This window comes from Oncorhynchus kisutch, linkage group LG3, assembly GCF_002021735.2.
Source record: "Oncorhynchus kisutch isolate 150728-3 linkage group LG3, Okis_V2, whole genome shotgun sequence".
Classification (NCBI taxonomy): Eukaryota; Metazoa; Chordata; class Actinopteri; order Salmoniformes; family Salmonidae; genus Oncorhynchus; species Oncorhynchus kisutch.
The window spans coordinates 44,492,289-44,518,580 of record NC_034176.2 but is presented as its reverse complement, the minus strand read 5'-3'; the positions used below and the strand labels follow the sequence as shown (position 1 = coordinate 44,518,580).

The 26,292-nt window shown below is 42.7% G+C and overlaps 1 protein-coding gene across 1 annotated transcript; it reads left to right on the top strand.

The window, feature by feature from the left end:
- Positions 1–164: 164 nt before the first annotated feature.
- On the top strand, positions 165–24,394 carry lrrc74b (leucine rich repeat containing 74B). Its single transcript, XM_031806889.1, has 11 exons — positions 165–494; positions 831–1,023; positions 4,891–5,033; positions 5,995–6,127; positions 6,774–6,980; positions 21,022–21,131; positions 21,530–21,645; positions 21,907–21,985; positions 22,227–22,322; positions 22,450–22,566; positions 22,761–24,394. The coding sequence occupies exons 1-10, from the start codon at positions 333–335 to the stop codon at positions 22,564–22,566; spliced, it is 1,356 nt and encodes a 451-aa protein (XP_031662749.1). The 5' UTR covers positions 165–332; the 3' UTR covers positions 22,761–24,394.
- The last annotated feature ends 1,898 nt before the right edge of the window (positions 24,395–26,292 follow it).

The window sequence follows — 26,292 nt, the reverse complement described above, 5'->3', positions numbered from 1 at the left end:
CCAGCACCATGGTAACCTAACAACAAAGTAAATTAGTCCAACATTAAATCAGCCCCTGTGTCCTCAGCCTGCTGTGGATTGGTGGGTGTGAGCCAGAGTGAAAAGCCCACAACTTCCTAATTAGCTGAATCGCTTGCCAGTCAATAGTTTTTACTAGGTTGACCCTCCTACTGAGCAAGATATGTTGCGGCAGCAGCCATAAAGTTTACTGCACTGATTTCTAACACACTTAGATTTACATCAGCACATTCAAACTGGCAAAACTACCTGTGAAAGCTTACACACAACAATATATTGGGTGGAAGACAAGCCAAGTCCATTGTGTTGGAACCATGGTCGTTGGGAAGAAGTTGGCCAAAGAGTCCCTGCTGCCGTCTGTGCTGGAGGATGATGACGCGGAGACTGAGAGCGAGAGAGCGCAGCTGGGTGGGATAGGGAGCCGACCACCCAGCAGACCCAGGAAAGCTTTCAGTAGGGGAAGTGTTGACCGACAGGTAAATGAGCAGGTGGATCTGACTTGAGAGATTAATAGATGGAGGACATAGATTTGGTAGTGTGCCACTGGAAAATGTTTTTTCGTCTCTTGTCTTTTACTTTTGTCAATATCCACTTTGAGGGACACAGTCCTACTGGTTTGCTTGATTCGCCTCTGGTTAAATAAATACCAGCGTACTACAGCTCTCGAGAGTTTGAGTTATGCCGCCCTGTACTTACAGTACATCTCTAATACAGGGATGTCTCCACTATTATTCTAAAACCAGCTGCTACAGTATGATCAGAGTGTCTTTTCTTTGAGCCCCAGCAACATTATCTCCCACTCCCTGCTGCAGACAGTGACCCGGTCAGGGTCCGGCCGCCACTCTAGCCCTGAGGGGGAGGTGTCAGTCAGGAGTGAGAGAAAGGAGGATGAGGAGGAGGAAGAAGAGGGCAGTGGAGTTGGCGATGGAGACTCACAGGAGAGGGGGAAGGAATGTGTCATCACAGCTTCAGATGAGGACTATGACACAGACTTGGAGCTGGGAGGTAGGTAGCACATCATAGCCCTGCGAGTTCTTAATAAAAGAGAGAATGAGAGAAAGGTAGGTGAATTACAAGTTCTGATAAAGGGTGTACGAGAGCTAAGGGGCAGAGCGTGCGTGTGGTTTGCCACTCTCATTTCTGAGAAATGGCTAACTGATGAGTCGTGTTTGACATGAACCTTTTCATCTCTGATAGATCATCACACTTTCACATGCTCTTTCTGTTTGTATCTCTCTCTCTCTCGCTCTCTCTCACTTTCTGGAAAGACATCGTTTACAATTTCATATTCACTCTCACTCTTTCATAGAAAATAAACCTCATCTTATTTCTGAAGCCCCCACTGTGATCATTTGATCATATTTAGATCATGCATTGAACATGAGCAACTGTCCCAATAAGTCTCTCTCTTTCCATCTCTCACTTCCCCTCTCCCTCTTCGCTTTTCCTACTGATCAGTTGAAAGGATGGTAGAAACAAACACCTACACACACTCCTGCTCAAACATATATTCCTGTTCTGCATCTTAATGACTTCATCTAGGCTTTGTAGTAAGGCCTCTTTCACCATAAGTGAAGGCCATCTGGTACATGAATGAGCTATAACCCACTACCCAGTCCCCAGGCGTGGTGAAATCAACCGCAAGGGACTTTAACGACCAAAGTCACATTGACAGCTTAGAATGTCGCAGAGGGATATGTAGAGATGCCAAGTCCTTTAACTCAATGTTTTGATAGTGAGCGGCTCTGTTGGAGAAACGTATTGCTGGTTTAGATCTGGGTTCAGATACTATTTGAAATCTTTAAAATATTTTGAGCATTTGCCTTAGTTTGTCTGAAGTGCTCAGTGGACGGAGTTTGCTGTGTTGGGACTATTCTATTGGTTCCATTTTCAAGATGGCGCCGTACTGTATGGCTGCCGTCTTGTGAGCTCTGACCCAACTATTTTGCCGTTTATCTTTATTTATTTTGCACAGAATGCATCCGTTATCATTTATTATGCTCGAAAATAACTTTTGAACATCACGTTACTATCCTCAATTCTGGCTTCAACGTCCACTTCAACTCATCTGCCCTGGGCTCTTTGTGTAATTCAAGAGGAAACGTCAGCAAAAAAGAGACAGGAGAGGGAGAACCCTGGGGAGATTAAGGTGAAGGGAAAACCGCCCTCCATTCTATTGGCCAATTTCCAGTTTCTTGATAATAAGATGGATGACCTCCGATCGCAGATTTGCTTTCAACGGGACTCTCTGCCATTCTGAAGCATGGCTTTCGGACAAGATACCCCCCAAAGCAATACAGTTTGATGGATTCTCCATTCACCGAGCAGAGGATATTGGATTCAGGGAAATCGAGAGGGGAGGGGTATGCCGCTTCATCAACAGCAAATGTTGTGCTGACTCTAGCGTCTCTAAGTCTTGACCCATTGTTAACCCGTCTTGGAATACCCTTCTACCTCCTGAGAGAGGTTTCAGCTGTTATCGTGACTGCTGTAAATATTCCACCTCAGGACAAGAAAAACAACAAGCTAGTACTTAATGAACTGTACGAGGCTATAAACAAGCAGAAAACCTTGCCTCTGGAGGCTGCTTTCCTTGTTGGCGGTGAATTGAATTCTGCGTCATTTAGACACAATGCCCAACTTCCATCAACACATCTCCTTTGCCACTGGAGGTGATAATGTCCTAGACCGCTGTTACTCTACCCACAAACAAGCGTACAAGGCCCCCCCTCATCACCCCTTTGGCAAAGCAGATCATGACTCTATACTCCTGCTTCCTGTTTACAAGCAGCCGCTCAAACAGGAAGCACCCGTGATGCACTCTGTTGAGAAATGGCCCTCTAAATCGGATGCTACGCTACAAGACTGCTTTGCTAGCGCTGACTGGAATATGTTCCAGGACTCCGCCAATAGCATCAACTAGCTAACCACCGCCGTCACCAGCTTCATTAGGAAATGCATCGCTGACGTCCCCACAGTGAAGGTTTGCCGCTTCCCCAATCAAAAGCCCTGGATTAACACCGAGGTTGGTGCTAAACTGAAGGACAGGGCTACCGCACACAGGGCTATTGCAGCAAACCCCAAGGCTACGGCTGAGGATACGAACAAGTACAAGATGTCCCGCTGCAACCTTCGCAGAGCCATCAAACAAGCAAGAGGACAATATAGGAACAAGGTAGAATCCTATTACACAGGCTCAAACGCCCGCTGCATGTGGCAGTCCAGGTCAACGCTCGTAAGGCGGCGGTGCTGGACGGTATCACAGGGAACGTTCACAGAGCATGCGCAGAACAGCTGGTAGGCATGTGATCCCCATCTCAAGCTGACCACCATCATTCCTGTTCCCAGGAACTCTAAGGCTACCTGCTACAATGACGACCACCCTGTAGCACTCACATCTGTAATCATGAAGTGCTTTGAAAGGTTGGTTATGGCACACATCAACTTCATCATCTTAGACACCCTAGACCCACTCCAATTTGCATACCGCGCCAACAGATCCATAGACGAAGCAGTCTCAATTGCACTCCACACTGCCCTAGACCACCTAGATAAGAGGAATACCTATGTGAGAATGCTGTTAATTGATTAGAGCATAGTCCCTTCCAAACTCGTCAACAGGCTTGGGACCCTGGGACTGACCACCTCCCTCTGCAACTGGATCCTGGACTTCCTGACACCAGGCAACATCAGGCAACATCACTTCTGCCATATTGAACCTCAACACGGGGGCCCCGCAGTGGTGTGTGCTTAGTCTCCTCCTGTACTCTCTGTTCACCGACGCCTGCATGGCCACGCATGACTCCAACATCATCATCAAGTTTGCTGATGACACAATCACCGGTGACGATGAGACAGCCTACAGGGAGGAGGTCAGTGACCTGGCAGAGTGGTGCCAGGAAATAGTCGCCCCCTCAATGTCAGTAAGATCAAGGAGCTGATTGTGGACTACAGGCAATGGGGGGAGGGGGGGGGGCTGCAGTGGAGCGGGTCAAAAGCTTCATGTTCCTCTGTGTCCAAATCACTAAGGACATAAAATGGTCCACACTCAAGCAAATTCTCAAAAAGTTATACAGCTGCACCATTGAGAGCATCTTGACTGGCTGCATCAATGCTTGGTATGGCAACTGCAACTCCCTTGATTGCATGGTGCTACAGATGGTGGTGTTGACAGCCCAGTACATCACTGTGGTCGAGCTCCCTGCCGTCAAGGACCATATGACTCAGTGTGAAAGGAAGGCCCGGGAATTTGTTGAAGAGTCCATGGCTTGGGTGGCTGGAGTCTTCAACAAATGCTTCCGCACAGCAAACGATACCAGAGCAACAACTCTGACACCAACAGGCTCCTTAACAGCTTCTATCCCCAAACCATAAGACTGCTAAATAGCAAACAAAATGGCTACACGGACTGTCTGCACTGACCCTTCTGTTTCATTTTGTATTTTTGCACTGACTCTATGCACACTCACATACTCACTCTACACACTCACTCATTCACACTGACACTCCAATACACACACACACACACACACTTAATTTGCTCACACACATAACACGCACACACATTCCTACTGAATCTAGACACACACACACTCACATAGAAACATCATATACGCTGCTGCTACTCTGTTTATCATATATCCTGATGCCTAGCCACCTTACCTCTAAACATATCTTCCCCTACCACTCGAGCATCCCTTCACATTATAAATATGGTATTGGCACTGACCCTGGAACTGACCCTGTAGCATACTTACCTTCTTCTACTTCCTGTGTGTTTATATTCTACTTAAAACTTGAGACATTGTGTCAGGCAAGTTCATTCAAGCCCAGCTAAAGTATATGTATTGTGTCTGCTTGGTTCTGTTGCAGATGTGAAGGAGGCGTATGACCCGACGGGCCAGACTCGATACAGGGAGGCGTGTAGAATGTTCAACGTAGTCCCTGTATCCTATTTCCTGAAACACATGGGCAATACTGAGCTAACCATGATGCACCATGGCCTCGGGCCTCAGGTAAGACTGACCAGGCCAGTGCCCTGTTTAATAATGCAAAACGTTTCCCTTCCACGGTCTCTCCCTCATTCAGTTACTCTTTACTTAAATCTGTATCATTAAGGCTACATAACACTATTAGTATACAGTGTATATGGCATAACACGTTCCAGAATTTGTAACAGGTCAGGTTTTGAGATTGAATGTTGGCTACACAGCGATGAGAAAAACGGTATTCAGTTTAGCTAATTATCTAGATTAAAACAGGCCAAATAGTTTAGCTTTATAATGTTTTGTGTCATACTGTAACTGAAGTCAATTGTCAGGACGATGGTTATGAACACTGCTGTGTCATTATCCTGACAGAATTATGAAGCCTTCGATTCAAGTGAATCGTTACCTTGCATCTGCAAAAGCTGTGCACTTAAAACAGCACTGAAAAACCACAGTAGCCAGCCATATGCTTGTTATCTAAATGCTAAGTAGATAGTTGTATGTTCTGGATACTATTTAACACCAAATGTACTGATACGGCCGAATGACTGGAGCCTGAAGCTATCTTTCATATCATCTTCACAGCCATGTACTCTCTCTTTAGCCAGGCAAAACTATAATTTCTTAGACTGTCTCATTCCCTGAACCCACGCCTCCCTCCATGTGACCTCTGTCTGTTTCATTAGTCTAAACCATGGAGCATCTCTTTTATTATTAAACTGTGCAACAAAAGCCTAGCGGATATGAGAGGTCCTTCAATAAAGAACAAGGTCATTCTGGCACCCATTAGATGGGTGAGGTGTTTTCATAATAGGTACCTGGTAAAAGAGGCAAAAACCCACACATACAGGCACACACCTGCTCTCGAGAGCACATCCTATTTCCATTTTTAAAAAAGAGGGGGAAAAACAACAGGAGGCGAAAGAGAGAGAGAAAAGAGAGAGAGAGAAACAAACTAAATAGTCTTTGTGTGAAATGTGTTCTGTAGGGCACCAAAGCACTGGCGGTTTCCTTGGTAACCAACACTTCCCTCCTGAAGCTGAACCTCAGGGATAATTGCATGGAAGGGACTGGCGGGGCTGCCATGGCCGAGATGTTAAAGGAGAACTGTTACATCACAGGTGGGCACTCCACCAACCTCCAATCCGAGGCCCAGGGGACTCAGGAAGGCGGCGGTGCCACCCACACCCATCCGCGCGCCGACCTCACTCACTGCCATCCTTGTCGTGCCTCGACACCTAGGGACCTATTTAACATTCAGTCAGTGTCTAGCTAGCAGCAAGCTCCGTACACAGTTCATGATCCAAGGGAGAAATTGTTTCACCGCTGAGTGTGTCATTAAAACCACAACCACAATTCCAATGGTTCTAATTCAGAACTAGTACATGTCATTCACAATGCCTTAATGACACTGCTATTAGAATAATAGGTTAACTGCTGCCAACGAAAGTGGAATGTGATGCTTTAAGGTGATGTATCTCACCTGAACAAAAGATGGCAGATGACTCATTCGATTACATTCGATTTTAAACATTGTAGCTTTGATGAGAGAACAAAGTGGTTTCAACAAATACAAATCAATTGAATAATCTTTATAATGTGGCAGGCAGACAACATTACAACAGGATTAATACATTAATGACAACCTATACCATATAAGAGGATAGGACAGATACTCACAAACAACAACTAACAGCTCAACCTTCTGCTCTACTCTAACCCTGTATGACCTCAGACCTCTCTGTGACATGTGTGTCTCCTTCTCAGAGGTGGACCTGGGGGAGAACAGGCTGGGGGAGTGTGGTGCCCAGACCCTGTCCAGTATGCTGCAGGAGAACACCACACTGGTCTCACTCAGCATGTCTGGGAACGAGCTGGCTGACCGGGCCGCACAACACCTGGCCCAGACCCTGACCTCCAACACCAAGCTGGAGACCCTAGACCTCAGTCACAACACCATAGGAGATGCAGCAGGTAGGGTTTGGGCACTGTGTGTGTGTGTGTGTGTGTGTGTGTGTGTGTGTGTGTGTGTGTGTGTGTGTGTGTGTGTGTGTGTGTGTGTGTGTGTGTGTGTGTGTGTGTGTGTTGTGTGTGTGTGTGTGTGTGTGTGTGTGTGTGTGTGTGTGTGTGTGTGTGTGTGTGTGTGTGTGTGTGTGTGTGTGTGTGTGTGTGTGTGTGTGTGTGTGTGTGTGTGTGAGAGAGACCTTAGCCACAACATGATGGGAGACACAGCAGGTACAGTAGGGTTGTAGTAGTGTGTCTATCTAACCCAAACCCTGGACATACATACATACAGGACATTAGGGGTTGGATACCCTGGGCATGAAGGGGATGAAGAGGTGACAGAGAGGGAAAGAGTTTGGGTAGGGCACCCACCTCAGCCACAACACCATGGGAGGTACAGCATTTAATAGTGTGTCTTGGATTGGGTGAGGTGGTAATTGGAGAGGAATTGTGCATTTAAGCAATAAGGTACGAGGGGGTGTGGTATATTGGCCATAAACCACAAACCCCAGAGGTGCCTTATTGCTATTATAAACTGGTTACCAACGTAATTAGAGCAGTAAAAGTAAATGTTTTGTCATACCTGTGATACACGGTCTGATATACAATGGTTGTCAGCCAATCAGTATTCAGGGCTCGAACCACCCAGTTTATGATTATAATTAGAGCAGTAGTGGTCTGAGATCAGAGTTTTGAGGAACACCCAACAGATGTTGTAAAAAGCATACCCAGCTGTAACCTTCGAGACATCTTAAGACATAAAGTTGGGCTGTTTTGAGACACTTTGAAAGACCATAACAAATTCCAATATAGGCCCTAAACAACATGACGTCTTCCTATTCTTGGATGAGGATTTTTTTTTTCATTCAAGAAGTTCATTTCATTGAGGGTCTCAGAGAAATTACAGATATTTTTCGAAAGAATACTGGATAACAACCTCCACTCTACAGTCACCTCTGGTGTGGTTCACAGCACTTGCATGTTAGATAAACAAATTCATGTAATCCACTATAACTCCCAACAAAAGTGAATCACTTCAATTTCAAGCTCTAAATGCCCTTATCAATCGCTCAAATGTATCTGTTTATCGCTATCCAGTGGGGCGTAGAAAACAGTTCCCGACAACTGAAATCTGTTCCAGACAACTGAAAATACTGCAGCCAGTGAGTTTATGAAACACACAGACACACACCGGTGGTGACATATTGATGCAGAGCGGCTAGACACAGACCACATATTTTGTAGCAGATTGTGGCATTCAAAGGTCAAGAAATCTCCTTCATTATGAGCCCACTCAATTAGGATGTGGTTGTGGATGAGATTTGTAACAAAAACCTTTACCTGACGCAGAGTAAATGACAAACCAGACCGTGGGGCTTCAGGCAAGGCCTGAGAAATTTAATATATACACAGTTTTACAAATACGAGATGTATTTTTCTAGTATATGTGAAATATACTATAAATATAATATCATTGCACTTCCATACACTTATTAAAAGTGTACTTTATATTCATAGGTTTTTTTTCTGTCTTTTAGTACACTAGAAATATACATTAAACATAAACACACTCATTAAAACTGTACTTAAACTTCAAACACTAATTGTAATTTATTATATTAATTGAAAATACACACAGTTTTTAAGTTGAAGCATTTTTTTTATTTTTATGAAAGTGATCAAGTACACTAAGTAGGCAGTGCCTTGCAAAAGCATTCGTACCCCTTGGATTCCTTCAGATTTGACTGCGTTACAAAGTGGCGTTAAAATTGATTTAACTGTCATTTTTTGTCAACAAGAACTCAATATACTCTGCAATGTCAAAGTGAAAGTAAAATAAAAATAAAAAGATTAATAAAAATTAAATAACTAAAATATAGTCATTGCATAAGTAATCAGCTCCTTTGTTTAGGCAAGCCTAAATTACTGCAGGAGTCAAATTTGGCTTAACAAATCACAGAATATGTTACATGGACCCTGTGTGAAATAATAGGGATTGACATGATTTTTTCATGACTAACCCTTCCTCTGTTCCCCATACATACAACATCTGTAAGGTCCCTCAGTCGTGTATTGAAATTCAAGCACATATTCAACTACAAAGACCAGGGAGCCTTTCGAAAGCTTCATAAAAAGGGCAGTGATTGGTAGATTGGTAACAATATCAAATCAGACATTGAATATCTCTTTAATAAGGTCAAGTTAATAATTATGCTGTGGATTATGTATTAAACGACCCAGACACATCAAAGACAAGACAAGTAGGACCTTCTGAAATGAGCTGCAGCACAGGAATGAAACTGCTCAGGGATGTTACCATGAGGCCATTGGTGATTGTAAAACAGTTACAGAGTTCAGTGGCTGTAATGCGAGAAAACTGAGGATGAATCAACAACATTGTAGTGACTCCACAATGAATAACTTAAATGACAGAGTGAAAAGAAGAATATAAATATACAGAATAAAAATATTCCAAAACATACATGTATGTATGTAACAAGGCACTAAAGAAATATTGAACTAGCCTAAATGCAAAGCCTTATGTTTGGGGCAAATCCAACAACACATCACTGAGTAACTGCCACCTTATTTTAAAGCATGGTGGCGGCTGCATCATGGTATGGGTATGCTTGACATCGGCAAATACTTTTAGTTTTTCCGGAAGAAAAGAAACGGGTTGAGCTAAGAGCAGGAGAAATCCTAGAGGAAAACCTGATTCAGTCTGCTTTACAACAGACACTGGGAGAGGAAGTCACCTTTCAGTAGGTCAATAACTCAGAACACAATCTACACTCACCAAGAAGACAGTGAATGTTCCTGAGTAGCCAACTTACAGTTTTGACTTAAATCTGATTGAACATCTATTGCAAGACTAGAAAATTGCTGTGTAGCCATGAGCACCAACATCTTACAGAGATTGAAGATTTATGAAAATAATAAAGGGCTAATATTGCACAATCCAGGTGTATAAAGCTCGTAAAGACTTACTCAATAAGACTCACTGCTGTAATCACTGCCAAAGGTGTTTCTAACATATATCGACTCCGGGGGTTGAATACTTGTGCAACGACTATACTTTAGTTATTTATTTTCTATCAATCTTTACAATTTTATTTAGAGAAATCTTCCACTTTGAGATTGAAGTATTTTGTGTAGATTGTTGACCAAAGAAAATACAATTAAATTCATTTGAAGTGATTTAATTTCTATCAATCTTTACCATTTTTTGGGGGAGATATCTTCCACTTTGAGATTGGAGTATTTTGTGTAGATTGTTGAAGGAAAAAATTACAATTAACAATAATTTGTAACAATAAAATGTGAAGAAATCCAAGGTGTATGAATGGTTTTGCAAGGCACTGTAGTTTCAGTGCCGATAATGAGTTTTGAAGTACTTTCTGAATTCCTGTTCAGAAGAGTGCAGAGAAAGTTGACAAATATTGTTTATTCCACATAAGCAAACATGTACAGCTGAGGTACATGTTTCTTGAGAGTATACTTTTTATATCTCAAGAAAATATACTTAATGAAAACACACTCCCCTCAATAATACATGTGCACAATAATTTGCATATTACCCAGCATCCTTTTCTGCCACTGAAGTTTTGATTTATTACATGATCTTGTTCCTCATATTTAGCTTATTTAAATGTTTTGATGTTCATTTTCAAACTTAATAATGTTGTACTTTTAATTATACCTTATATTATACTTAAAATGTAAATGTATTACCGTAATATGAACAACTAAAGAGTGAAATCCCAATAGTGCACTTTGTGATTTACAGTAATGATGGGAAGTCTGGCTCTTTTTAGTGAGCAGGTGTGGTTGGCGCAGCTCACCAAAAACAGCTGTGTATTTTTTTCTCCCAAACATCTTCTTGAAACAATATGTTTTGTGAATTTTTGAAGTTGAACTGTTTGAAAAATGATTGGTGTTAAAACAGTTTTAATTCAATTATTAAATGAAACCTTACCCACAATGTATTTAAAAATGCATTGGTTTGTTATGAAAAATTATGCTATTGAACATTTGCATTTGAAGTATATATTTTTAATGTATATAAACAAAGTGCATATAAATCTAACCATTCAAAACTAATACAATCTGAACAACATAATAATAGAATATTGCACCATATCAAAGAAAAATAAGTAATGTGCAAAACTGCAGCTACCCACTTAAAACATTAAACCAGTCCCTCTTATCTCTCTTCTTTAGTGCCATGTTATAGCCAGCAGCACACAGCAATGCTGACCATATTTTACTTTTATGAGAGTTTTGCATTCAGAAATGCAAGCTGCCTCACTTGAGGGGCTGATGCGGTTTCTCCTCTTAGTAATTATTTGTCCCATTTTCGAGAAGACCATCTCAGAGGGAATTGATGTGGCCACCATGCAGTCTCCCTGTCATGACTTTAGTAAGCCGTGGGTAGACAGAGGCTTTGTTCTTCCACCAGCTCAGAGGATCTGAAGATCTTTGTAGGAGGGGCTCCTCCAAATAGGATCGAGTTTTTTGGGGGCAAATTCTACACCGTGCTCTAACATTGTCTACATTATTCAAATGCATCCAAATGCTACTGTGCTTCTGACTAATTTTCCAGCTGTTGTTTTCACAGCTGTCCTTCCTCTCTGTCCTCGGCTGCTAAGTGTGTGACTATGAGTGAATTGTCTCAGTCATCCCTCCTTCTTTGGTTCATTGGTTGACACTGTGTCTGATTGACAGGAACAACAGGTGAGGCTGTTAGTCTGAGCAGACAGTCAGAACGAATGCGTGCGCTTGAGCATTTAGGCCTATATTATTTTATTTCTTTTTTCATTCTTTTAATTAGTTAATTCTATTCATTTAAATATTTTGATTATTCATATCTTAATATTTTTTATATTTTTATAAAAAGATTTGGCTCTTCTGATATGTGAGCCGGCTCCCAACGTTCACCTACAAGAGCCGGCTCTTAGAGCTGACACGTTCGTGAATGACCCAACACTAATTTGTAGATATGGCCACAACTGCTTCAATCAAGGTGACCTTTACGTGACTACTTACAATAGCTGATGTGGTTAATAAGTGGAAGTGTAGTTGCAAAGGAATACTTGAAATACATTATAAATACACTTTTTATGTAAAGAAAATACAGGAATTCTAATTCAAATACCATTTTAGTATAATTCTAATTCTTGAGAAATATACATAAAATGTTTTTCCCACATGGGAAGTGTCTTCCACGTGTGGGTGGAGGGGGTAGTGTGTGTGTTCATATTATCTTCACTGTCTCTTCTAAAAGGATCCGTGTGTATTAGTTTTGAATCATACACTCATATCAGACACTTAGTACTCTTCCCATCACTGATTTAATAAATTATATATCCTTTTCTCATACGTTGTGATCGTTGTCATAGGAACACCAGTCTTGAATATTGACCCATGATGATTAACAGTGTCATTGAAGATACACTGACATTTTATTCGTTTTTCTTGACTGTTATTGCCTTTCCACAGAGCAAAATTAGGTAAATAGAGAGCCATCACTGTCTATAACAGTGAATTATATGTGTTGAAAGGAGACATGATCATTGTGATAGAAATGCATTACTCCTCAATGAGGATAATCCACTCTCTTGGGGTGCATCTCCGTTTCAAGTGGCATTCCTTTCCTTCTCTCCTCTCCTTCATATACACTGACAGAAAAGAAAGGTGGACAGGTGAAAGCAAATTCCTGGTAGTGGTAGGGATCCACCATATTGCTTCCAGGTGACAAGAAGAGGTCTCTACTCCTCTCGTTACGGGGTCTGAGCTTCCCACCAAGCTTCCCACCATTAGCTCTGACAAATTGAAAACTCTAGTCATTGGCGACTCCATTACCCGCAGTATTAGACTTAAAACGAATCATCCAGCGATCATACACTGTTTACCGGGGGGCAGGGCTACCGACGTTAAGGCTAATCTGAAGATGGTGCTGGCTAAAGCTAAAACTGGCGAGTGTAGAGAGTATAGAGATATTGTTATCCACATCGGCACCAACGATGTTAGGATGAAACAAGCGCAACATAGCTTCTGCGTGTAAATCAGCTAGAAAGATGTGTCGGCATCGAGTAATTGTCTCTGGCCCCCTCCCAGTTAGGGGGAGTGATGAGCTCTACAGCAGAGTCTCACAACTCAATCGCTGGTTGAAAACTGTTTTCTGTCCCTCCCAAAAGATAGATTTTGTAGATAATTGGCCCTCTTTCTGGGACTCACCCACAAACAGGACCAAGCCTGACCTGCTGAGGAGTGACGGACTCCATCCTAGCTGGAGGGGTGCTCTCATCTTATCTACCAACATAGACAGGGCTCTAACTCCTCTAGCTCCACAATGAAATAGGGTGCAGGCCAGGCAGCAGGCTGTTAGCCAGCCTGCCAGCATAGCGGAGTCTGCCACTAGCACAGTCAGTGTAGTCAGCTCAGCTATCACCATTGAGACCGTGTCTGTGCCTCGACCTGGGTTGGGCAAAATTAAACATGGCGGTGTTCGCCTTAGCAATCTCACTAGGATAAAGACCACCTCCATTCCTGTCAGTATTGAAAGAGATCATGATACCTCACATCTCAAAATAGGGCTACTTAATGTTAGATCCCTTACTTCAAAGGCAATTATAGTCAATGAACTAATCACTGATCATAATCTTGATGTGATTGGCCTGACTGAAACATGGCTTAAGCCTGATGAATTTACTGTGTTAAATGAGGCCTCACCTCCTGGCTACACTAGTGACCATATCCCCCGTGCATCCCGCAAAGGCGGAGGTGTTGCTAACATTTACGATAGCAAATTTAAATAAAAAAAAATAAAAAAGACGTAGTCATGAAATCTATGCAGCCTACTCAATCACTTTTTATAGCTACTGTTTACAGGCCTCCTGGGCCATATACAGCGTTCCTCACTGAGTTCCCTGAATTCCTATCGGACCTTGTAGTCATAGCAGATAATATTCTAATCTTTGGTGACTTTAATATTCACATGGAAAAGTCCACAGACCCACTCCAAAAGGCTTTCGGAGCCATCATCGACACAGTGGGTTTTGTCCAACATGTCTCTGGACCCACTCACTGTCACAGTCATACGCTGGACCTAGTTTTGTCCCATGGAATAAATGTTGTGGATCTTAATGTTTTTCCTCATAATCCTGGACTATCGGACCACCATTTTATTACGTTTGCAATTGCAACAAATAATCTGCTCAGACCCCAACCAAGGAACATCAAAAGTCATGCTATAAATTCACAGACTACACAAAGATTCCTTGATGTCCTTCCAGATTCCCTCTGTCTACCCAAGGATGCCAGAGGACAAAAATCAGTTAACCACCTAACTGAGGAACTCAATTTAACCTTGCGCAATACCCTAGATGCAGTTGCACCCCTAAAAACTAAAAACATTTCTCATAAGAAACTAGCTCCCTGGTACACAGAAAATACCTGAGCTCTGAAGCAAGCTTCCAGAAAATTGGAACGGAAATGGCGCCACACCAAACTGGAAGTCTTCCGACTAGCTTGGAAAGACAGTACCGTGTAGTACCGAAGAGCCCTTACTGCTGCTCGATCATCCTATTTTTCAAACTTAATTGAGGAAAATAAGAACAATCCGAAATTCCTTTTTGATACTGTCGCAAAGCTAACTAAAAAGCAGCATTCCCCAAGAGAGGATGACTTTCACTTTAGCAGTGATAAATTCATGAACTTCTTTGAGGAAAAGATTATGATTATTAGAAAGCAAATTACGGACTCCTCTTTAAATCTGCGTATTCCTTCAAAGCTCAGTTGTCCTGAGTCTGCACAACTCTCCCAGGACCTAGGATCAAGAGAGACGCTCAAGTGTTTTAATAAATCAAATCAAATTTATTTATATAGCCCTTCGTACATCAGCTGATATCTCAAAGTGCTGTACAGAAACCCAGCCTAAAACCCAAAACAGCAAGCAATGCAGGTGTAGAAGCACGGTGGCTAGGAAAAACTCCCTAGAAAGGCCAACCAGAGAGGAACCAGGCTATGTGGGGTGGCCAGTCCTCTTCTGGCTGTGCCGGGTGGAGATTATAACAGAACATGGCCAAGATGTTCAAATGTTCATAAATGACCAGCATGGTCGAATAATAATAAGGCAGAACAGTTGAAACTGGAGCAGCAGCACAGTCAGGTGGAAGTTGAAACTGGAGCAGCAGCATGGCCAGGTGGACTGGGGACAGCAAGGAGTCATCATGTCAAGTAGTCCTGGGGCATGGTCCTAGGGCTCAGGTCCTCCGAGAGAGAGAAAGAAAGAGAGAAGGAGAGAATTAGAGAACGCACACTTAGATTCACACAGGACACCGAATAGGACAGGAGAAGTACTCCAGATATAACAAACTGACCCTAGCCCCCCGACACATAAACTACTGCAGCATAAATACTGGATGCTGAGACAGGAGGGGTCAGGAGACACTGTGGACAAATCCGAGGACACCCCCGGACAGGGCCAAACAGGAAGGATATAACCCCACCCACTTTGCCAAAGCACAGCCCCCACACCACTAGAGGGATATCTTCAACCACCAACTTACCATCCTGAGACAAGGCTGAGTATAGCCCACAAAGATCTCCGCCACGGCACAACCCAAGGGGGTGGCTCCAACCCAGACAGGATGACCACAACAGTGAATCAACCCACTCAGGTGACGCACCCCCTCCAGGGACGGCATGAGAGAGCCCCAGCAAGCCAGTGACTCAGCCCCTGTAATAGGGTTAGAGGCAGAGAATCCCAGTGGAAAGAGGGGAACAGGCCAGGCAGAGACAGCAAGGGCGGTTCGTTGCTCCAGAGCCTTTCCGTTCACCTTCCCACTCCTGGGCCAGACTACACTCAATCATATGACCCACTGAAGAGATGAGTCTTCAGTAAAGACTTAAAGGTTGAGACCGAGTTTGCGTCTCTGACATGGGTAGGCAGACCGTTCCATAAAAATGGAGCTCTATAGGAGAAAGCCCTGCCTCCAGCTGTTTGCTTAGAAATTCTAGGGACAATTAGGAGGCCTGCGTCTTGTGACCGTAGCGTACGTGTAGGTATGTACGGCAGGACCAAATCGGAGAGATAGGTAGGAGCAAGCCCATGTAATGCTTTGTAGGTTAGCAGTAAAACCTTGAAATCAGCCCTTGCTTTGACAGGAAGCCAGTGTAGAGAGGCTAGCACTGGAGTAATATGATCAAATTTTTGGTTCTAGTCAGGATTCTAGCAGCCGTATTTAGCACTAACTGAAGTTTATTTAGTGCTTTATCCGGGTAGCCGGAAAATAGAGCATTGCAGTAGTCTAACCTAGAAGTGGATTAATTTTTCTGCATCATTTTTGGACAGAAAGTTTCTGATTTTTGCAATGTTACGTAGATGGAAAAAAGCTGTCCTCGAAATGGTCTTGATATGTTCTTCAAAAGAGAGATCAGGGTCCAGAGTAACGCCGAGGTCCTTCACAGTTTTATTTGAGACGACTGTACAACCATTAAGATTAATTGTCAGATTCAACAGAAGATCTCTTTGTTTCTTGGGACCTAGAACAAGCATCTCTGTTTTGTCCGAGTTTAATAGTAGAAAGTTTGCAGCCATCCACTTCCTTATGTCTGAAACACATGCTTCTAGCGAGGGCAATTTTGGGGCTTCACCATGTTTCATTGAAATGTACAGCTGTGTGTCATCCGCATAGCAGTGAAAGTTTACATTATGTTTTCGAATAACATCCCCAAGAGGTAAAATATATAGTGAAAACAATAGTGGTCCTAAAACGGAACCTTGAGGAACACCGAAATGTACAGTTGATTTGTCAGAGGACAAACCATTCACAGAGACAAACTGATATCTTTCCGACAGATAAGATCTAAACCAGGCCAGAACATGTCCGTGTAGACCAATTTGGGTTTCCAATCTCTCCAAAAGAATGTGGTGATCGATGGTATCAAAAGCAGCACTAAGGTCTAGGAGCACGAGGACAGATGCAGAGCCTCGGTCCGATGCCATTAAAATGTCATTTACCACCTTCACAAGTGCCGTCTCAGTGCTATGATGGGGTCTAAAACCAGACTGAAGCATTTCGTATACATTGTTTGTCTTCAGGAAGGCTGTGAGTTGCTGCGCAACAGCCTTCTCTAAAATTTTTGAGAGGAATGGAAGATTCGATATAGGCCGATAGTTTTTTATATTTTCTGGGTCAAGGTTTGGCTTTTTCAAGAGAGGCTTTATTACTGCCACTTTTAGTGAGTTTGGTACACATCCAGTGGATAGAGAGCCGTTTATTATGTTCAACATAGGAGGGCCAAGCACAGGAAGCAGCTCTTTCAGTAGTTTAGTTGGAATAGGGTCCAGTATGCAGCTTGAAGGTTTAGAGGCCATGATTATTTTCATCATTGTGTCAAGAGATATAGTACTAAAACACTTGAGCGTCTCTCTTGATCCTAGGTCCTGGCAGAGTTGTGCAGACTCAGGACAACTGAGGTTTGGAGGAATACGCAGGTTTAAAGAGGAGTCCGTAATTTGCTTTCTAATAATCATAATCTTTTCCTCAAAGAAGTTCATGAATTTATCACTGCTAAAGTGAAAGTCATCCTCTCTTGGGGAATGCTGCTTTTTAGTTAGCTTTGCGACAGTATTAAAAAGGAATTTCGGATTGTTCTTATTTTCCTCAATTAAGTTAGAAAAATAGGATGATCGAGCAGCAGTAAGGGCTCTACGGTACTGCACGGTACCGTCCTTCCAAGCTAGTCGGAAGACTTCCAGTTTGGTGTGGCGCCATTTCCGTTCCAATTTTCTGGAAGCTTGCTTCAGAGCTCGGGTATTTTCTGTGTACCAGGGAGCTAGTTTCTTATGATACATTTTTTTAGTTTTTAGGGGTGCAACTGCATCTAGGGTATTGCGCAAGGTTAAATTGAGATCCTCAGTTAGGTGGTTAACTGATTTTTGTCCTCTGGCGTCCTTGGGTAGGCAGAGGGAGTCTGGAAGGGCATCAAGGAATCTTTGTGTTGTCTGTGAATTTATAGCACGACTTTTGATGTTCCTTGGTTGGGGTCTAAGCAGATTATTTGTTGCAATTGCAAACGTAATAAAATGGTGGTCCGATAGTCCAGGATTATGAGGAAAAACATTAAGATCCACCACATTTATTCCATGGGACAAAACTAGGTCCAGCGTATGACTGTGACAGTGAGTGGGTCCAGAGACATGTTGGACAAAACCCACTGAGTCGATGATGGCTCCGAAAGCCTTTTGGAGTGGGTCTGTGGACTTTTCCATGTGAATATTAAAGTCACCAAAGATTAGAATATTATCTGCTATGACTACAAGGTCCGATAGGAATTCAGGGAACTCAGTGAGAAACGCTGTATATGGCCCAGGAGGCCTGTAAACAGTAGCTATAAAAAGTGATTGAGTAGGCTGCATAGATTTCATGACTAGAAGCTCAAAAGATGAAAATGTCATTTTTTTTTTGTAAATTTAAATTTGCTATCGTAAATGTTAGCAACACCTCCGCCTTTGCGGGATGCACGGGGGATATGGTCACTAGTGTAGCCAGGAGGTGAGGCCTCATTTAAAACAGTAAATTCATCATGGCTTAAGCCATGTTTCAGTCAGGCCAATCACATCAAGATTATGATCAGTGATTAGTTCATTGACTATAATTGCCTTTGAAGTAAGGGATCTAACATTAAGTAGCCCTATTTTGAGATGTGAGGTATCATGATCTCTTTCAGTAATGACAGGAATGGAGGTGGTCTTTATCCTAGTGAGATTGCTAAGGCGAACACCGCCATGTTTAGTTTTGCCCAACCTAGGTCGAGGCACAGACACGGTCTCAATGGTGATAGCTGAGCTGACTACACTGACTGTGCTAATAGCAGACTCCACTATGCTGGCAGGCTGGCTAACAGCCTGCTGCCTGGCCTGCACCCTATTTCATTGTGGAGCTAGAGGAGTTAGAGCCCTGTCTATGTTGGTAGATAAGATGAGAGCACCCCTCCAGCTAGGATGGAGTCCGTCACTCCTCAGCAGGTCAGGCTTGGTCCTGTTTGTGGGTGAGTCCCAGAAAGAGGGCCAATTATCTACAAATTCTAACTTTTGGGAGGGGCAGAAAACAGTTTTCAACCAGCGATTGAGTTGTGAGACTCTGCTGTAGAGCTCATCACTCCCCTTAACTGGGAGGGGGCCAGAGACAATTACTCAATGCCGACACATCTTTCTAGCTGATATGCACGCAGAAGCTATGTTGCGCTTGGTGATTTCTGACTGTTTCATCCTAACATCGTTGGTGCCGACGTGGATAACAATATCTCTATACTCTCTACACTCGCCAGTTTTAGCTTTAGCCAGCACCATCTTCAGATTAGCCTTAACGTCGGTAGCCCTGCCCCCGGGTAAACAGTGTATGATCGCTGGATGATTCGCTTTAAGTCTAATACTGCGGGTAATGGAGTCGCCAATGACTAGAGTTTTCAATTTGTCAGAGCTAATGGTGGGAAGCTTCGGCGTCTCAGACCCCGTAACGGGAGGAGTAGAGACCAGAGAAGAATCGGCCTCTGACTCCGACCCGCTGCTTAATGGGGAAAACCGGTTGAAAGTTTCTGTCGGCTGAATGAGCGACACCGGTTGAGCGTTCCTACAGCATTTCCTTCCAGAAACCGTGAGAAAGTTGTCCGGCTGCGGGGACTGTGCCAGGGGATTTACACTACTATCTGTACTTACTGGTGCCACAGACGCTGTTTCATCCTTTCCTACACTGAAATTACCCTTGCCTAACGATTGCGTCTGAAGCTGGGCTTGCAGCACAGCTATCCTCGCCGTAAGGCGAGTACAGCGGCTGCAATTAGAAGGCATCATGTTAATGTTACTACTTAGCTTCGGCTGTTGGAGGTCCTGACGAATCGTGTCCAGATAAAGCGTCCGGAGTGAAAAAGTTGAGGAAAAAATAAATAAATATATGAACGGTAATTAAAAAGTGAAAACCGTAAAGTTGTCAGGTAGCAAAACAGGTTGGCAACAAAACGCACAGCAACTCGAAAACAAGCCTGCAAGTTGTGACCGGAAATGACGTCAGACGTTCACACACGTGAATGCCGTCCCTGGAAGGGGTGCGTTACCTGAGTGGGTTGATTCACTGATGTGGTCATCCTGTCTGGGTTGGCGCCCCCCCTTGGGTTGTGCCATGGCGGAGATCTTTGTGGGCTATACTCGGCCCTGTCTCAGGATGGTAAGTTGGTGGTTGAAGATATCCCTCTAGTGGTGTGGGGGCTGTGCTTTGGCAAAGTGGGTGGGGTTATATCCTTCCTGTTTGGCCCTGTCCGGGGGTGTCCTCGGATGGGTCCACAGTGTCTCCTGACCCCTCCTGTCTCAGCATCCAGTATTTATGCTGCAGTAGTTTATGTGTCGGGGGGCTAGGGTCAGTTTGTTATATCTGGAGTACTTCTCCTGTCCTATTCTGTGTCCTGTGTGAATCTAAGTGTGCGTTCTCTAATTCTCTCTTTCTTTCTCTCTCTCGGAGGACCTGAGCCCTAGGACCATGCCCCAGGATTACCTGACATGATGACTCCTTGCTGTCCCCAGTCCATCTGACTGTGCTGCTGCTCCAGTTTCAACTGTTCTGCCTTATTATTATACGACCATGCTGGTCATTTATGAACATTTGAACATCTTGGCCATGTTCTGTTATAATCTCCACCCGGCACAGCCAGAAGAGGACTGGCCACCCCACATAGCCTGGTTCCTCTCTAGGTTTCTTCCTAGGTTTTGGCCTTTCTAGGGAGTTTTTCCTAGCCACCGTGCTTCTACACCTGCATTGCTTGCTGTTTGGGGTTTTAGGCTGGGTTTCTGTACAGCACTTTGAGATATCAGCTGATGTACGAAGGGCTATATAAATACATTTGATTTGATTTGATTTGAAGAAGAGGGGACAAGGGGGACACATAAAACTGAGGAGGCCATTGAGGAGGCCACTTAAGACTATTGAGACACAGCTTATTTTTCTCTCATCAGGTCAGGTCCTGGGACATGCTATCGCTGAGAACACAGGGCTGAAATCATTGAGTCTGGCCTGGAACTGTATACGTGGGAAAGGAGCGGTGGCTTTGGCTAAAGGCCTTGGGGTAAATTATATAACCTAGCGTACATGTTATGAAATCTAGGTCTAGTACATAGATAGGTATCTGTTGATTTCAGGCGGCTTTGCAGTAACATATCTAGTCCTCACTTTGTGAATGCCTGAGGCTAACACAAGACGTAATAACCTTTATAATAGATCATTTCAACCAATTTATACAGTATGATATTTGATAAAACTTTGCTTTTCATCTAATCTCTTGTGGACAGATGTACAAGCTCTGGCACTAGATTTTGGTTCTGGGTTGCCGAGATAACATCTACAGTATCTGATCTTGTTCAAATGATTTCATGAAACTCTAAATGAGCTCAGTTAAATCAGATATTCTGTTCCGGAGTACTGTGAAATAGTTTGTAATAATACCATTCACTTGTAATGTCCCAGGCCAACATATTCCTCAGAACACTGGATCTGTCTTACAACGGCCTGGGTAAGGATGGAGCCGTAGCTTTAGGAGAGGCTCTCAAAGACAACAACACTCTAGAGGACCTCAATATAAGGTACAAAGGTTTTTGCCTGTATTTGCTTGTAATGCTTATACACTTTTTTCAATTAACATTCAAAGTTATTAAACAGATGGTCCTAATATAGGCAGTACGGTATGGCGTAAAGCTTTTTATTTAGACGGATGACTACTTACTACCTGTTGAAATTTGTTTGCAAAACTTTCTACAAGATAACTGCTATCATATCAAAATGTGAAGACGTGCTTTGAAAGGCAACAGTTTTATATTGCTTGCCTCACCCCATATCTCCCACAGTAACAATCGAATACCCCCTGAAGGTGCGATCCGCTTCACCATGGGCCTCAAAGTAAACAAGACAATAAAAAAACTCAATGTAAGTCAGAAAAAAAGAGATTGGCTGTAGTATGGAAAGCAGTGGTGGATATGTGTGAGGGAGAAATTGGTAAAAGTGGGATAAAATGGCTCATCACTATATTTTTCAAGATAAACACCCAAGAAGCAGCCCCAAAAACAAGGTCGTAGAAAGACAAAAAATGATATTTGATACTATGTCTATTAATATCTGCCAATGGTATCTTTGGTGATTCTATGTTAATTGACCTGCCTTTGGTCAGATGGGGAGGAATCCTATACAGACTGCCGGGTGTTACGGAGTCCTGAAAGCAATCCAGGGAAACGCAGAATCAGCTATGGAGTGCCTGGACTTTTCTGTAGGTCATGGATTTTTACTTGTGTTATTGTCACTTGGATGAATGACCCTTTCACAACACACCACCTACCTATTGATGCAAAGCCACTCACCTGATAATGTGTGTCTCTGTATACTATAACCTCCAGGACATAACAGTGAATCAGGACTTTGAGGATTTGTACGTTGCCTTAAAAGACATATTCCCAAACATCAGAGTCAAACATGGAGGAAGAATCGACACATTCAGAAAACCAAAGGCCTAAGTGAGAGGTTTTCCATTTGATTACTTTGCATTACCAAGCAACTACCCAAAGTCTATATTGTTTTTGCAAAGCAGTGAAACATTACAATGGTTTGTTCTATTAGAGAGAATCACCAACCATGAAGGGAGTCTAAATGAAACAAGTTAATAGTTGTTAGACTAATACAGTTTTGTTTTTATTTTTTATTTCCTTAGTGGCCTGGTTTGACCCATCAAGAGGATATACTTTCTTCAAGACAGCAAAGCATCTGGAATATCAGATGTTTATGAATTCTAGGTGAATTGAATGGCACAATGCATTGACAACCTTTCTCACCTACAGCACCAAGACAACTTGTCAATTGTATTGAAGAACTACAGTACTTGTACTTTACATCTTAGCTTGTGGAAGTGGGTATTGAATTTTTGGGAACATCATGATCTGTATAAATGATATATTGCTTTCACATCCTATCTGTACTGTGTACATTTCTATATGGTCTGTGTTGGACCATGTGTACAGATAATAGGGCCTACCCACCAGACCATCACACTCATATTTTCAACCTGGACTCGGGGGTAGACGTTATATAGTAAACAAAATCCTGGGCACTCCAATTAGGGTGTGAATGTTATTTGTAATTAGATAGAGAAAATCGGACCTCTCTGAGATGAAAATGGATGGCCATCCCTTCAGCGAAGTTTATTTGACCTAAACCCTCCCTAGACATTTGAAAAATAACAAGTGACCCTCCCCTATACCCAAAAGAATAATGAAAACCTAAAGTGGATAGCAAAGAACATCCTTACCTCACTTCTTGGACAGACCAGAGCCTTATGCCGTTTTAGAAACTGTTCTTAGTCCTGTAAGCATCACATGGCAACACATGGCTTGGGGTCCAGAAGATTGTGGGTTCACAGACCACTATGGACCACAGTAGGGGTGGGAAAAGTATTGAATTGATCTATCATTGTATTTCCAGGTCTGAGAGAAAAAAGTGCCTTTTGTAAAAATGTCATGCAATTCTGCATCATTTTACATACTGTATTTACAAAATATTTTTTAATACCACACAAATTACTGAAATTACAGGCTAAGAATGGACAGAGAGATAGGCCTATGTGTTCATCTTATCATATTCCTCCAATGCCAAATCAGTGTGTCTTATTTGCAATGAAACTCTCCCTGTTTGCAAATAATGAAATCAGAAATGTCATAAGGAATCTGAGCATGGTAGTTTCAAAAGTTAGGTCTACCTTTCCACCCCAGACAGTAGGCCTACCTTTCCACCCCAGACAGTAGGCCTACCTTTCCACCCCAGACAGTAGGCCTACCTTTCCACCCCAGACAGTAGGCCTACCTTTCCACCCCAGACAGTAGGCCTGCCTTTCCACCCCAGACAGTAGGGCGACTGACACAGACAAATGTAAGCTTTAACTGCTGGCTACTCTTCTTCCTTGGCTTAACCCAACAGAGGTAACAAGTGTTTTCTAAAAGCTGTCTGAGTTTAAACATCTTCTATTGTACAGAATGTAAATAGCTTAATCAATTGATAGTGACAGAATTAGATTACTTCCCAAGCAACCATGTTCTGTCTCCTCGGCTATAAAAGATTGTAGCTCAGTCTCTGAATGTCAAAGAAATTAAACAATGATATCCCCCATATGCATTCATGTCTTTCTGGTGTATTTTACAGCTTGTTTCTAGCATAAAGCATTGCGGACCAAAGTGCTGTTATTGATCACTTTATAACATTTTTGCAAAATCTTAAACTAACAATGTGCCTGTGCTTTTTGCATTTTCTTTAATAAAAGGTAGGCCTATGGCATACCCTCTCATACCCCGTCAATTCGAGTCTTGGTTTTAACTTAACAGCCCGTCACTGACATGGAATGTAGGCTATTTGAAGAGTGCATGGAGGGTGGAGGAATTGGCCAATAAATCTACGTATGTCAAAAAGAAAGGAAGACCAAGGCTCTCTCTTCATACAGTTAATTAAAATGTATTTGTATGGCATGTTCAATGGAAACAAAGATTAAAAACTCAGATGCATTTTGGCTGCATGGTCTTCGTCAATCTCTTTTGAACAGCTTTTTCCAATCAACCCTGATTTGAAGACGGAGTGATTACAGAATTCATTGGACAACACCTAGTAAGCAATACTGTATATATAAAAAAAGTGAAATACTGTAGATATGTTATCAAAATGCAAATCAATGCTACAAGCACCAACCCCTATAAAAGTAGTTCTAACCTTGAATATGACTGGGCAATGTGGTAACAATAGGAGAGCCACCAATTTTATAGTACACTAGATCACAGAAAATATTGACCACCGCAGTCTAAACATACCTGAGGGCAATAGAGCAATATGTCCACTAGATGACAGCAAAGGGGCCTCTCACGACCGTACAAGAAAGGAGAGAAATCAATATCTAAATTTAAACCAGGGTAATTCGTGGCCTGTAGTTTTTAAATCCCAAAACATTCCCTCTGGTTTAGCTGTTTAAGACGGTCCCCTTTTCTAATTGAGGCCGGAACATGATCAATACCCATAGCTTGTAGGGAGGCAGGGTCGACTTAGGACTTGTAGTACCTTGGCATAGGTTAGTCTTCGTTGCCTCCCCGTATGGCCTACTTGTGTTCCGCTAAGCGGTCTTGAAGGCATCTCTTTGTCCGTCCAATGTAGAACACCTTGCACTGTGGACATTCCAATCTGTAGATGACATGAGTGGTTTTGTAGTTAATGAAATGCTTGATTTGATACTCCGTTTTAGAAGCTGTGTCAACAAAATACTTTTTCTGTGCAATATTTCTGCACTGGTTGCATTTAAAAGAGCCCCTGGGTTTGTGGTCTGGCCAAGTTTTCTAAGAGTCAACCGGAACAGAGCTGTGGACTAATTTGTCACTTAGGGTAGGACATCTCTTAAAGCTTATGACTGGTGGCTTTGGGAAGACTTTGCATAGTAGCGTATCACTTTGGATGATTCCCCAATTATTTTAATGATTTTTGTAATGTTCTCTGCTTCAGAGATATATTTTGTAACAAAGTAAACTCTCTGATGTATCACAAGGCACTCCCCTTCGCAACAAGTTCTGTCTGTCAAGTCATCCGGCCCTTGTACCTGCATCTTTCAGGACCTGAGCGCTGTAGCCCCGATTCAAGAAGCGATTCTCCAATTCAGCAGATTTGACAGTGTAGTCTTGTTTCCTGATCGCAAATTCTGCAGATTCTTTGCAATTGGCCTTATGGAATGTTCTCTTTTAGCCTTTTGGGGTGAAAGCTGTCTGCCATCTGTAGGCTTCCTAAAGATTGTGTGTAAACAACCTTTGCCATTTTTACTGATGTCAAGGTCCAGAAAATGAATGTTATGATTGCTGTACTCCGTAGTTAGTTTGATGTTAGGGTTAATGTTGTTAAGGTATTGGTGGAAGGAAATAAGTTCATCTTCTGAGCCGGACCAAAACAGTCAAACATCATCAATATAGCATCCCCACCATATAATCCAGTCAAAAGAACAGTTTTTTTATAGGGATCCTAAATGAAATCATTTCCCCATTTACCTAAGTACAAACCAGTGTAGGAAGCTCCCATGGCACATCCTTTGACTTGTTTAAATCTATGTATGTACTGTATACTGGAAAGCAGCCGATAGCCTAATTTCATCTGTCAAACAGGTATATTCTCATAATTTGGGGTTCAACAAGGATTCTACTTAGGGTTCCTAGCTCTGAAAAGGAGGTGGG

Coding starts and splice junctions, on each gene's coding strand:
- lrrc74b (XM_031806889.1), top strand. CDS start 333: ATGGTCGTTGGGAAGAAGTTGGCCAAAGAGTCCCTGCTGCCGTCTGTG. Junction 6,981..21,021: donor CACCATAGGAGATGCAGCAG/GTAGGGTTTGGG, acceptor TTCTCTCATCAG/GTCAGGTCCTGGGACATGCT. Junction 21,646..21,906: donor CTAGAGGACCTCAATATAAG/GTACAAAGGTTT, acceptor TATCTCCCACAG/TAACAATCGAATACCCCCTG.